This window comes from Hemitrygon akajei, chromosome 6, assembly GCF_048418815.1.
Source record: "Hemitrygon akajei chromosome 6, sHemAka1.3, whole genome shotgun sequence".
Classification (NCBI taxonomy): Eukaryota; Metazoa; Chordata; class Chondrichthyes; order Myliobatiformes; family Dasyatidae; genus Hemitrygon; species Hemitrygon akajei.
In genome coordinates, this window is record NC_133129.1 from 181,260,534 (window position 1) to 181,272,581 (window position 12,048).

Genomic DNA, 12,048 nt, shown 5'->3' on the forward strand with positions numbered 1-12,048 from the left:
AGTTAAGAGCTTAACATCCAAAGATACACAATCTATCGAAAGGATAGTCAGGTAAGCAGAGGGATGACATGGCTCTGCTGGTAAAAAAGGAAATCAGATCTATAGAGAGAGGTACATAGGATTGGAAGATGCAGAATCCTTGTGGACAGAGTTCCCTGTAGAGGGCTGTAGACTCAGCCTGCTCCAGAATGGGGACTAGCCTCCTCACCGTCAGTGGCATCTTTTCATTATGACCATGAGGGAAAAGGTACAGGAGCTTGAAGACATGCTCCATCAACATTTTAGGAACAGCTTCTTCCCTTTTGCCATCATAACATCACCTTACTATTTAGTTTTCTTTTTGCACTATTTATCTATTTCTGATTTTTACTGTATTGTGACTAGTAATATTCTATGTATTACACTGTACTGTTGCAAAACCACAAATGTTACAGATGTCAGTGATAATAAGCCTGATTCTGGTTCTTAGTTTAATGTACCTTCTGGCCTTAGGTGAACATGGTGTTGGATTTGGAGGGAAGTGACCTGCAGGCGGAGAAGGCAGACCGCATGGAGTTTGTCAGTCTGTTGAAGAAGATGTTGCTGATTGACGCTGAGAAGAGGATCACTCCGGTGGAGGCGATGAGCCATCCCTTTGTGGCCATGCAGCATCTACTGGACTTTCCACACAGCAACCAGTAGGTCCCTCTCTCATCGATCCCAAGGGAATGGTTAACAGGCCCCTCGGCCAATTCATCCAAGCAACCACATCTAACATAATCCCATTTGCCTATGTTTGGCCTATATCCCTCTAAACTTACATGGTAGCACAGCGATGATCACAATGCTTTAAAATGCCAATGATCGCGATTGGGGTTCAATTTCCACTGCAGTCGGTAAGGAGTCTGTATCTTCTGCCCATGACTTTGTGTGTTCCCTCAGGATGCTCTGGTTTCCTCTCACATTCCAAAGATACATGGATTAGGGTTAGTAAATTGTGCGCAAGCTATTTTGGCACTGGAAACATGGTGATGCTTCCAGGCTGTCCCCAGCACAGCCTCAGACTGTGTCGGTCATCAACGCAAATGACACATATCACTGTATCTTTTGATGTATATGTGACAACTAAAGCTAATCTTTCCATGAACCTATCTAAAGTGTCTTTTAAGCATTGTTATTGTCCCTGCCTCAACTACTTCCTCTGGCAGCTCATTCCATATACCCAACACCCTCTTTATGTGCAACGCATACTACTAAATGCTAGAGGAACTCATCAGATCGGGCAACATCTATGGAAATGAATATGCTGTTGACGTTTCAGGCCGACACCCTTCTTCAGGATTGGAAAGTGGGGGAAAGCAGGATTGGAAAGTCGGGATAAGAAGATGGGAGGAGTGGAAAGAGGACAAGCTGGAAGGTGATAGTGAAGCCAGGTGGGTGGGGGAGTGGGATGAAGTAAGAAGCTGGGAGGTGATAGGTGGGAAGGGTAAAGGACTGGAGAACAAGGAATCAGATAGGAGAGGAGAGTGGGAGAAAGGGAAGGAGGAAGGGCACCAGGGGAAGTGACAGGCAGGTGAGGTAGTGATATAGTTGGTGGTTGTCCATCGTGGCCAGTGAGACAGGAAACCTGTGCAGGACAGTTTTTAAAGTGGAAAAGCCGTTGCATTGGGGAAGTTCCACTCTCTCGACATCAGAAGGCTGGGTACAATGGTAGGAACAAGCGTTACAAACTGGGGTCTTCCTTGGTTGCAGTGGATGGCCATGATGTCTTCTGTGTCTTGTCATGTCCTTTTCTCTGCAGGAGCGTTGTAGAACTGCCTTCCTAGCCAATGGACCTTACTGTAGATCTCATCCACCCAGTCCGCCAGAGCTGACTTTGCATGCCCCTCTTTCACCAGGGCATGAGGCTCGCCAGCTACCCTCACCTGATTTAGCCTGCTTGTTGAAGCAGTATACCGGGGTGTTGTTACTGTCAGGCAGATGAGGAGAAGAGGTAAAGGGCAGAGTGGGAAATTGAAGAAGAGGGAACAGAAAGGGGAAAACTATTACCAGAAGGAGATATCAGTGTTCTCTGTGTGAAAAAGTTGCCCATCAGATCTTTCTTAAATCCCCCCACCCCCCCACCAACCTTACTTTATTTTTTATTTATTTTAGTTTGAGAGACAGCGTGATAACAAGCCCTTCTGACCCAATGGGCCCAATAACTCCCATGTGACCAGTTAACCCACTAACACGCACCTCAATCCCATGCTTTCTGGTTTTGATTCCCGTCTGTGGGAAAAAGACAGAGTGCATTCATCTTATACGTGGGCTTGTGCCCTGCCGAAACATCATGGCTGTTGGCCAGTCTTTGAATCGTTCAAATGTAACCTGCTGCAGTCTGCATGCCGGAGTTGAGTTAATTATTTACCCTGGAGAGCAACTTACCTGCTACAGCATGTTATCAAGCTCAAATGCTTTTCACAAACCTACTGTTACGCGGATCAGGGAATGACTGGATAGTTTTCTCCAGGATCGTAGGAGAATGAGGGGAGATATTTGATAGAGGAGTACAAAATTATGAGGTGTACAGATTAGTAAATGAAAACAGGATTTTTTTTCCACTGAGGTTGAGTGAGATTAGAACTAGGTACCATGGGTTAAGCACGAATGGTCAGATATTGAATGGGAAACGGGCAACAAAGTATTATAATGGTTAGCAGAACACTTCACAGCCCCAGTGACATGGGTTCAATTCTTGCCATTGCCTGTGAGGCGTTTGTACGTTCTTCTGGTGACTGTGTGGGTTTACTCCAGGTGCTCCAGTTTCTTCCCACAGTCCAAATACATACCAGTTCATAGGTCAATTGGTCATTGTAAATTGTCCTGTAAGTCCGCCAGCGTTAAATCAGAGGATTACTGGACAGCGTGACTCGGAGGGCCAGAAGGACCTGTTCGACACTGTATCTCAATAAACAATAAATAATAGACAGTGAACTTCTTCACTCAGTAGGTGGTGAAAGTGTAGAACTAGCTGCTGCTGGAAGTGGTAAATCTAGGTTCGATTTAATGATTAAAGAGATTAAAGGTTACTTTTATTTGTCTCTTGTACATTGGAACACAGTGAAACGTGTCTTTTTGCATGAATGACCAACTAAGTCAGAGGAGAGCTGAGGGCTTGCCCATGAGGATCACCGCACTTCCGACCCCAACATACCACGCCTACAACTTACTAACCCTACATATGTCTTTGGAATGTGGGAGGAAACCGGAGCATTTGGAGAAAACGCACACACACACACACGCACAAGCACAAACACGCACGCACTTTATTAGGTACACCTGTACACTTGCTCATTATTGCAAATATCAGTCAATCATGAGGCAGCAGCTCAATGCATAAAAGCATGCTGACATGGTCAAGAGGTTCAGTTGTTGTTCAGACTAAACATCAGAATAGGGAAGAAATGTGATCGAAGTGACTTTGACTGTGGAGTGATTGTTGGTGCCAGACAGGGTGTGTTTGAGTATCTCAGAAAATGCTGATCTCCTGGAATTTTCATGCACAACTGTCTCTAGAGTTTACAGAGAATGGTGCGATAAACAAAAACATCCACTGAGCAGCATTTCTGTGCGTGAAAATGCCTCGGTAATGAGACAGGTCAGAGGTGAATGGATAGACTGGTTCAAGCTGACAGGAAAGTGACAGTAGCTCAGATAACCACATGATACAAGTGTGGTGTGCAGGGGAGTATCTTTGAACACACAACACGTCAAACCTTGAAGTGAATGGGCTACAGCAGCAGAAGCCAGTGAACATACACCCAGTGGCCACTTTGTTAGGTACAGGAAGTGCGCAATAAAGTGGCCAGTGAGAGAAGAGGCCTCTTACACACAGTGGCGGGGATCAAACCTTGATTCATCATTGCTGGTGCTGTGAAACGATTGTGCTAATTGCTATACTACCATGCAGTCCGTTTGTAAGATTTAAGAGAAGTTTTACTGGGTACATGGATGGGAAGAGTTTCAAGGTTTGAAGGGATATGGTTCGGGTGCAGGTAGCTGGGACTGGGCAGAAAATCAAACCAGCATGGATAAAATGGGTTGAAGAGCTGTTCTGTGCTGTATTGCTCTATGACTGTAAATCTATGAATTTTCCCCTGGGCTGTGGGTGTTTTTGATACAAATTCAAGGGAGTTACTGTGCTTGGGATGTGGGAAAATGAAATGGAATGATTTTAAGTGGATCAGTGCAGACTCACTGAGCCGAAGGGCCTGGGTCTCTGCTGTGTGATCAAATAGCAGAATTTATTTATTTCTGTTTATGGAAATACAGCATGGCAACAGGCTGTTCTTGCCTAATGAAACCAATTACACCCATGTGACTAATTGACTAGTTAAGCTGCTAACTCATACATATTTGGATGGTTAAGTGGCAACCAGGGCATGTGTAGGATCCCACATGGTCATGGGAGAACATGCAAACTCCTGACTGACAGTGGTGGGAATTGAACCCTGGTCAGTGGTACTATAAACCCTTAGGACAGGGGTAGGAAATGGTCAGCTAGGGATTGACTCTGTGGGCTGAATGGCATTTTTCTGTGGCAAAATCTCCATTTCCTTCTTATTCAAGAGTGATACGTTTGAGTGGGAGGTTGGTGCGCTGTGACATGAGTACACGACTCGGGCAAGTAACCACCTGCGTGTTTCTCTCCCTCAGCGTCAAATCCTGTTTCCACATAATGGATGTCTGCAGGTGGAGGCCAAGCTTGTACGACATGATAAACCGCAATAAGATGCCATTCGTGAGAGCTGTTGCCTCGAACAACACAGCAAACCTGACAGTGGCTTTCAATAAAATGGGCTCAATACCCAGCCAGGTAAGGGAAGAGATTGCATCCTTCCAAATCAGAGTGAGTGTGGGGAGGATGGAATTTGTAGAACTACCTGTATACGTTTCCTCCTGTCTCCTCACTGCTACCATCAGGAAGTGGGTACAGAAGTCTTAGGTCCTACACACCAGGTTCAGGAACAGTTATTACCCTCCAAGCAGCCGGCTCCTGAACCTGCACCAACAGCTTCAGTCACCCCAACACTAAACTGATTCCACAACCCATGGAGTCACTTTCCAGGACTCTGCAACTCATGTTCTCAGTATTATTGATTTACTTTTTGATTATTTGCATGATTTGTGCTCTTTTGCACATTAGGTGTTTGATAGATTTTGTTACGAATAGTTTTGGGTGTGGAGTGGATATTTGCTATAGTGGATGAGTCCAGGATCAGAGGGCAGAGCCTCAGAATAGAAGGATGTCACTTTAAAACAGGTGTGAGAAGGAATTTCTTTAGCCAGAGGGTGGTGAATCTGTGGAAATCATTGCCACAGGCAGCTATGATGGTCAAGCCATCAGGTATATTTAAAGCAGAGGTTGGTAAGTTCTAGATTAGTAAGGGCGCCAAAAGATACAGGGGAGAAGACGAGAATGGGGTTGAGACAGATAATAAATCAGCCAATGTGGAATGGCAGAGCAGTCTTGATGGGCCGAATGGTTTAACTCAGTTCTTATGTCTTTTAGTCTTATGGTCGTTCTCAAGGATTCTATTGTATTTCTAAATTTTCCTGTGAATGCCCACAAAAAAAAGAATCTCAAGGTTGTATATGGTGATGTATACATACTTTGATAATAAATTTATTTTGAACATTGAACACAGGGGACGTGTTGCACTGGACAGGCTGAGACAACTTCTGGAGGAGAATGTATATAAATATTCAAAGACTGAGGAAACAAGAATCGCATGATAAAACCATCTCCCTGCCATACTGAGAAACTCTGGCACTCCAAAAGAATTAGCGATGTGTGGCCTCTTTTGACTGAAACTCTCAGGACCTTATCACGCTATTCATGTTGTCTGTGGGTTCTTCCAGCAGCCTGGGCAATTCATTGTAGTAAATTCAGATCTATTTGTTTATCACATGTACATCGAACCATACAGTGAAATTCATTGTTTGTGTTAACAACAACAAAACCTAAAGACTTGTTGGGGTCAGCACACTCCGGCAACAGCATAGCATTCCCACAATGTTTAGCAGAGCATCACAAGCCACAGCAGCAAAGCAAGCCCCCCACCTCTCTCTCTTCCTCCCTCCCCCCTCTCTCGCTCTTCCTCCCCGCCTTCTCTCTCTGTCTCTGTCTCTCTCTCTCTCTCTCTCTCTCTCTCTCTCTCTCTCTCTCTCTCTCTCTCTCTCTCTCTCTCTCTCTCTCTCTGTCTCTCTCCCCCCCTCTCTCTCCCTCTCCCCCTCTCACTCTCTCACTCTCTCTCTCTTTCTCTCTCTCCCTCTCCCTCTCTCCCCACCTCTCTCTTCCTCCCTCCTCTCTCTCTCTCTCTCTATCTCATTCACACTCTGACTCTCACACACCCCCACGCAGCGTCCAGGCCTCAAGCCCCTGAGCCAGACCCAGACTTGCAGACATCAGGCCTCTGACCTCCAGACAAGCCCGATACAGAGTCTTTGCCCTTCGAGCCTGTACCTCTGGACTCACCAAGCCCTGGACTTCGACCTTTAGCTTTACCCTTCAGCTTTACCCTACCATCTTTGCTGACCTCTGGGGATTGACCCCAGGAATTGTTGATCATGGGAAATTAGGAATTAAAGATTTTTCAATCATCCATGTGCTTATCTAGGAGTTTCTTAAATTTTCCTAATGTCTTAAATGCGTCTACCACCACCCCTGGCAGGGTGTTGCACACATGTACCACTATGTGGAAAAAACTTCGCTCTGACATTGTCCCTATACGTGTATACACACTTATAAAACTTCCCACTGTACTGCTGCCACTAAACTACAAATTTTATGACATACGCCAATGATAGTAAACTGGATTCTGAATAAAGAGTAACAAAGTTCTCCCAGCATCAGACTTCCTCTTGGTCAGTGTACTAAAACAGATAATCACGTTAATAGCAGCTCTCTGTAGCAAATTGGCTGCTACCAGTAGCCTTAAATTGGCTATAAATTGCTTTGTGCTGCTGAGATGATTTAAGAGATGTTTGGACATGCAGTCATTTCTTTATATGGCTCAGAGTCAAATTTAGTCTCAAAATTTTGTTTGGAGCCCCTTAGGTTGTTTGGCCTTGTCACTAGCCTCACAAACTTCACATCTCAGGAGTGCTGAGCCCTACAGCTGATTGTAGAAGCAATTTTAGTGTTGAGCGTGGAGGAAGTGGTGACTGTTTTGATGGTTCTTTTATATGAGCGCCGAACGTGGCAACGCTCACATAGGCTTTCCATACATTGCTCGATTGCGCCACCTTGTGTTGAGTAGTGGATCATTCAGACCCTGTGTCTTAAATGAGGGAACACACAGGTGGAATCCTTCCTTAGCCCTACCTGTGCAAATGCCTTGTCTAAGTCAAGTCAAAATCCAGTTTATTGTCACGTGCACAAGTACGTGTATGCACAGATGCAATGAGAAACGTACTTGCAGCAGCGCGTGTATATACATACACACACATGCTGGAGGAACTCAGTAGATCAGGCAGCATTTGTGGAGAGGAATAAAGGGCCGATGTTTTGGGCCAAGACTTGTGTTTATAAGTGTTCAAAGCTCCAATTTTATTTTTTATATAATCTTTATAATTGTTCAATGTTGTTTTTTGTTGCATGTCACACCCTAATCAACACACCACAACAAATTCCAAATACTTGTAAATGTATTTGGCAAATAAAGTTGATTCTTCATTAGGGTTAGGGCACATGGCATCATATAAGCATCATTCACAAGAAAAATTATGTTAAACATAAATTATACACATTTTTAACACAACTAGAACAAAAAAATGAAGTCTACTTTAGTACAAAGTGGTCATAGCGTTGCTAAATTGTGGTGATTAGGGTTTTTCCAGTCAACTCAAGAACCGAATGGTTGAAGGGAATAGTTGTAGCTCTTCTTGAACTTGGTGAAGCGGGACTTAGGGCTTCTGCACCTCCTGCCTGATGGTAACTGTGAGGAGACTGAGACGGCATGACTGTGTATTTCTAGCGCTTCTGTTTCTATTTATTTCTGTTTTATTTATATTACTTATTTTATTTAGCAGTACAGTGCGGAATAGATCCTTCCGGCCTTACGAGCCACACCACCAGCAGCCTTCAACAAGCCCGACTTAGCACTAACTGACCAATTAACCTACCAGGTACATCTAGAAACCGGGAGGAAACTGGAACATCCAGGGAAACCCATGTGTTTCACAGGGAAGGGCGTACAGAGAGTCCTTGCAGAAAATGCTGGGGTTAAATTCTGAACTCCAATGCCTCAGTCTGTAATAAGGTCACACTAACAGCCACACTAAAAAGAGACTTATTTCCAGTTCTCTAAAATGTCTCGTGACCACAAAGCCCCAAAGCGCTGTGTAGTCAGTGATGTGTGCACAGAACATAGAACAGTACAGCACAGTTCAAGCCTTACAGCCCATGGTGTTGTGTCGATCCTCAAACACCAATCTAACCCTTCCCTCCCAGATAGTTTTTCATTTCTGTAATGTGTTCTGTGACATATTTTGATAATGTCATCATCACTCCAGTACACGAAATGAAACTGCCATAATTTGATAATGATCACATAAACACGAGATGCTGCAGATACTGAAAATCCAGAGTAATCCACACAAAATGCTAGAAGAGCTTTGTAGGTCAGGCAGCGTCTATGGGGCAGGAGCAGGAGACTAACTGTGCTCTCTTCATTCAGCATCTACCACCATCTGGAGCATCCCTAGTACACCAGGGGATTCCGATGCAGTCTGGAGCTGCTCAGTTTGGCTGCAATGAATCCTTCCAACAGACGCTTATCCTGTGTCCACAAACACTTCAAGGTACGAGGGGCAAAATGGAGGATGGGTATATCTGTGTGCTGGCTCGGAGTGCTCGATCTAATCTGAACCACGGCTATGAACTCAGTTTTGTAGACTCTGTGTTCATGTTCTGAGTGTTATTTGTTTACTTTCAATTGTTTGCATGATTTGTTCTTTTCTTTGCAAATTGAGTGACAGGTTTTGTTATGTGTGGTTTTTTTAATGGATTCTATTTGGTTTCTTTGTTTTGTGGCTGCTTGTAAGGAGACAAATCTCAAAGTCGTACATACCTTGATAATAAATGTAGTTTGAACTGTCAGCTGTTCTGCTTGTGCCTGACAGGGTCTCACCAAAGTGTCAGAGGTAACTCTGGAAAGGTGATTGGGAGTACAGTATGAAGGGGAGGAATATTTGGGAGAGGGGATGTTGGGATAATTGGATTTGTTCCTCCCCACCCATCATGCTGTTCCCCTTTCCATTCTGTTACCCCCCCCCAGAGGAGAGTCTACCTCTTGCACTATGTTTCCTTTAGCTTGCGGGTGGTGGGGGGGTCTAGGACCAGAGGTCATTGGGTAAATGTGTAGGTTGATATGCTTATTTTCTATTTTTTGTTGTATTTGATAGTTTTTTGATGATTTAACTCTTCTTGGGCTTCCATCCGGGTACAGGTATCAGTTATAACCGCTGTTTTGATAACAAACTCTGCCGTCTTCATCAGATATGATGCCTGGGCATGTCTAGTTCAGTGATATTTACACCCCCGTAGTCCATCCCTCCTGATTGGTTAGTCCTCATCCATTACGGTTTCGCTCTCCCACCTTGCTTATAATTGAATTCCAGTTCTTTCTTAGAGCGAGACCTTCGTCTTTGTTAGAAGTTTTTTCTTCTAGTTTTATTTCTGTGGCTTCCTTTACCAGGTGGACCCAAAAACTGTTGGCATGGCACAGTAGTTTTTTGCCATCGAAGCCAATCCTATGGCCATTGCGAATGCAGTGTTCTGCTAACACCGATTTCTCTGGGTAATTCAAACGGATACACCTCACGTGCTCCTTGATGTGGGTTCCCACCGTGCATCCCGTCTGATTTATATTCACTGCGCCACATTCACAGGGAATCCTGTAAAGGCCAACCAACCCGAGTCCCAGGTCATCTTTGGTGGCTGTTTTTGTTGAGTTACAAGTCAGTGTGTGTAGGCTTCCAATAAGGCGCCATGTCTGAGCCTGCCATTCGGCCTCTGTTGTATTAGAATGCCCAGGAATGGGAGACAACAATTCTTCTCCATCTCCATTGTAAATTGAATGTTTGGATGTATACTGTTCAGATGGTCGTGGAACTGTTGGAGTGCCTGAAGTCCATGAGGTCACACTATGAAGGTATCATTGACGTATCCGAAGAAATTTACGACGGAGTTGGAGAATTGTTGCCTCACGTTCCTGGACACTCTAATACAACAGAAACTGAACAGTAGCCTCAGACATGGCATCTATGGGAAACCTACTCACATGGATTTGTACCTGAACAATAACAGCCACCAGCATGCTTCCCAACATGGAGCAGTTCTATTTTGGACCTGAGGAAGTAAGATGTTTATGCATGACGTTTCTACAAAATGGCTACAATGTAAAGGAAACCAGTCGGGCCTTTAAAAGGGCCAATGGAAAAACCAGGAAACATTATAACGAGGAGGGAAGCTGTTGCTACTGTTGTCTTCCCTATATTTCCACTGTTGGATAAGCCACCAGGACCGGATGAGATGTACCCCGGGCTACTGTGGGAGGCGAGGGAGGAGATCGCTGAGCCTCTGGCAATGATCTTTGCATCATCAATGGGGACGGGAGAGGTTCCGGCGGACTGGAGGGTTGCGGATGTTGTTACGTTATTCAAGAAAGGGAGTAGAGATAGCCCAGGAAATTAATGACATGGATGAGGAAGTGGAGGGATGGGTTAATAAATTTGCTGATGACACAAAGGTTGTTGTGGATAGTGTGGAGGGCTGTCAGAGATTACAGCAGGACATCGATAGGATGCAAAACTGGGCTGAGAAATGGCAGATGGAGTTCAACCCAAATAAGTGTGAGGTGGTTTGTTTTGGTAGGTCAAATATGATAGCAGATTATAGTATTAATGGCAAGGTGGAGGATCAGAGGGATCTTGGGCTTCAAGTCCATAGGACACTCAAAACTGCTGCACAGGTTGACTCTGTGGTTAAGAAGGCATATGGTGCATTGGCCTTCATCAACTGTGGGATTGAGTTTAAGAACTGAGAGGTAATGTTACAGCTTTATCGGACCCTAGTCAGACTCCGTTTGTAGTACTTTGCTCAGTTCTGGTCACCTCACTACAGGAAACTATAGAAAGGGTGCAGAGGAGATTTACAAGGATGTTATCTGGATTGGGGACCATGCCCTATGAGAATAGGTTGAGTGAACTCGGCCTGTTCTCCTTAGAGTAACGGAGGATGAGAGGTGACCTGATAGAGGTGTATAAGATGAAGAAAGGCATTGATTGTGTGGATAGTCAGAGGCTTTGTCCCAGGGCTGAAATAGCTGACACGCGAGGGCAGTTTTAAGGTGCTTGGAAGTAGGTACAGAGGGGATGTCAGAGGTAAATTTTTTACGCAGAGAGTAGTGAGTGCGTGGAATGAACTGCCAGCGACGGTGGTGGAGGCGGATACGATAGGGTCTTTTAAGAGACTCCTGGACAGGTACATGGAGCTTAGAAAAATAGAGAGATATGGGTAACCCTAGGTAATTTCTAAAGTAAGGACATGTTTGGCACAGCTTTGTGGGCCGAAGGCCCTGTATTGTGCTGTAGGTTTTCTATGTTTCTGGAAGGATCGCCAGAATCCTGAAGAAATACTGGTTTAGTACCATTGACAGACCCTTAAGGAAACTCTAATCACAGTTTATGCAGGTCAGATGACCTGGGACTCAGGTTGGCTGGCGTTTATAGGATTCCCTGTGAATGCAGAGCAGTGTATATCACCTAGATGGGTCACACGATGGAAACCCGCATCAAGGAGCACAGGAGGTGCATCCGTTTGGGTTACACAGAGAAATCAGCGGTAGCAGAACACTTCATTCGCAATGGTCACAGGACTGAATTTGACAGCACAAAACCACTGTGCCACACCACAGTTTATTCGTCTATATGCCAGGAAAGCACTAGCATTTAAAAAAAAATTATTACATATTGCAATGTACTGCTGTTGCAAAACAACATATTTCATGACATATGCCAGTG

The 12,048-nt window shown here is 44.6% G+C and overlaps 1 protein-coding gene across 7 annotated transcripts in view; it reads left to right on the forward strand.

Moving 5' to 3' along the window:
• The window catches only part of hipk3a (homeodomain interacting protein kinase 3a), a 238,865-nt gene that overhangs the window by 196,844 nt on the left and 29,973 nt on the right, over positions 1–12,048 (forward strand). For all 7 annotated transcript variants that reach the window (XM_073049871.1, XM_073049872.1, XM_073049870.1 and 4 more), the window contains 3 exons: positions 493–677; positions 4,678–4,837; positions 8,703–8,826. In XM_073049871.1, the coding sequence (XP_072905972.1) occupies positions 493–677; positions 4,678–4,837; positions 8,703–8,826 (469 nt within the window). The remainder of the gene's footprint in view (positions 1–492; positions 678–4,677; positions 4,838–8,702; positions 8,827–12,048) is intronic.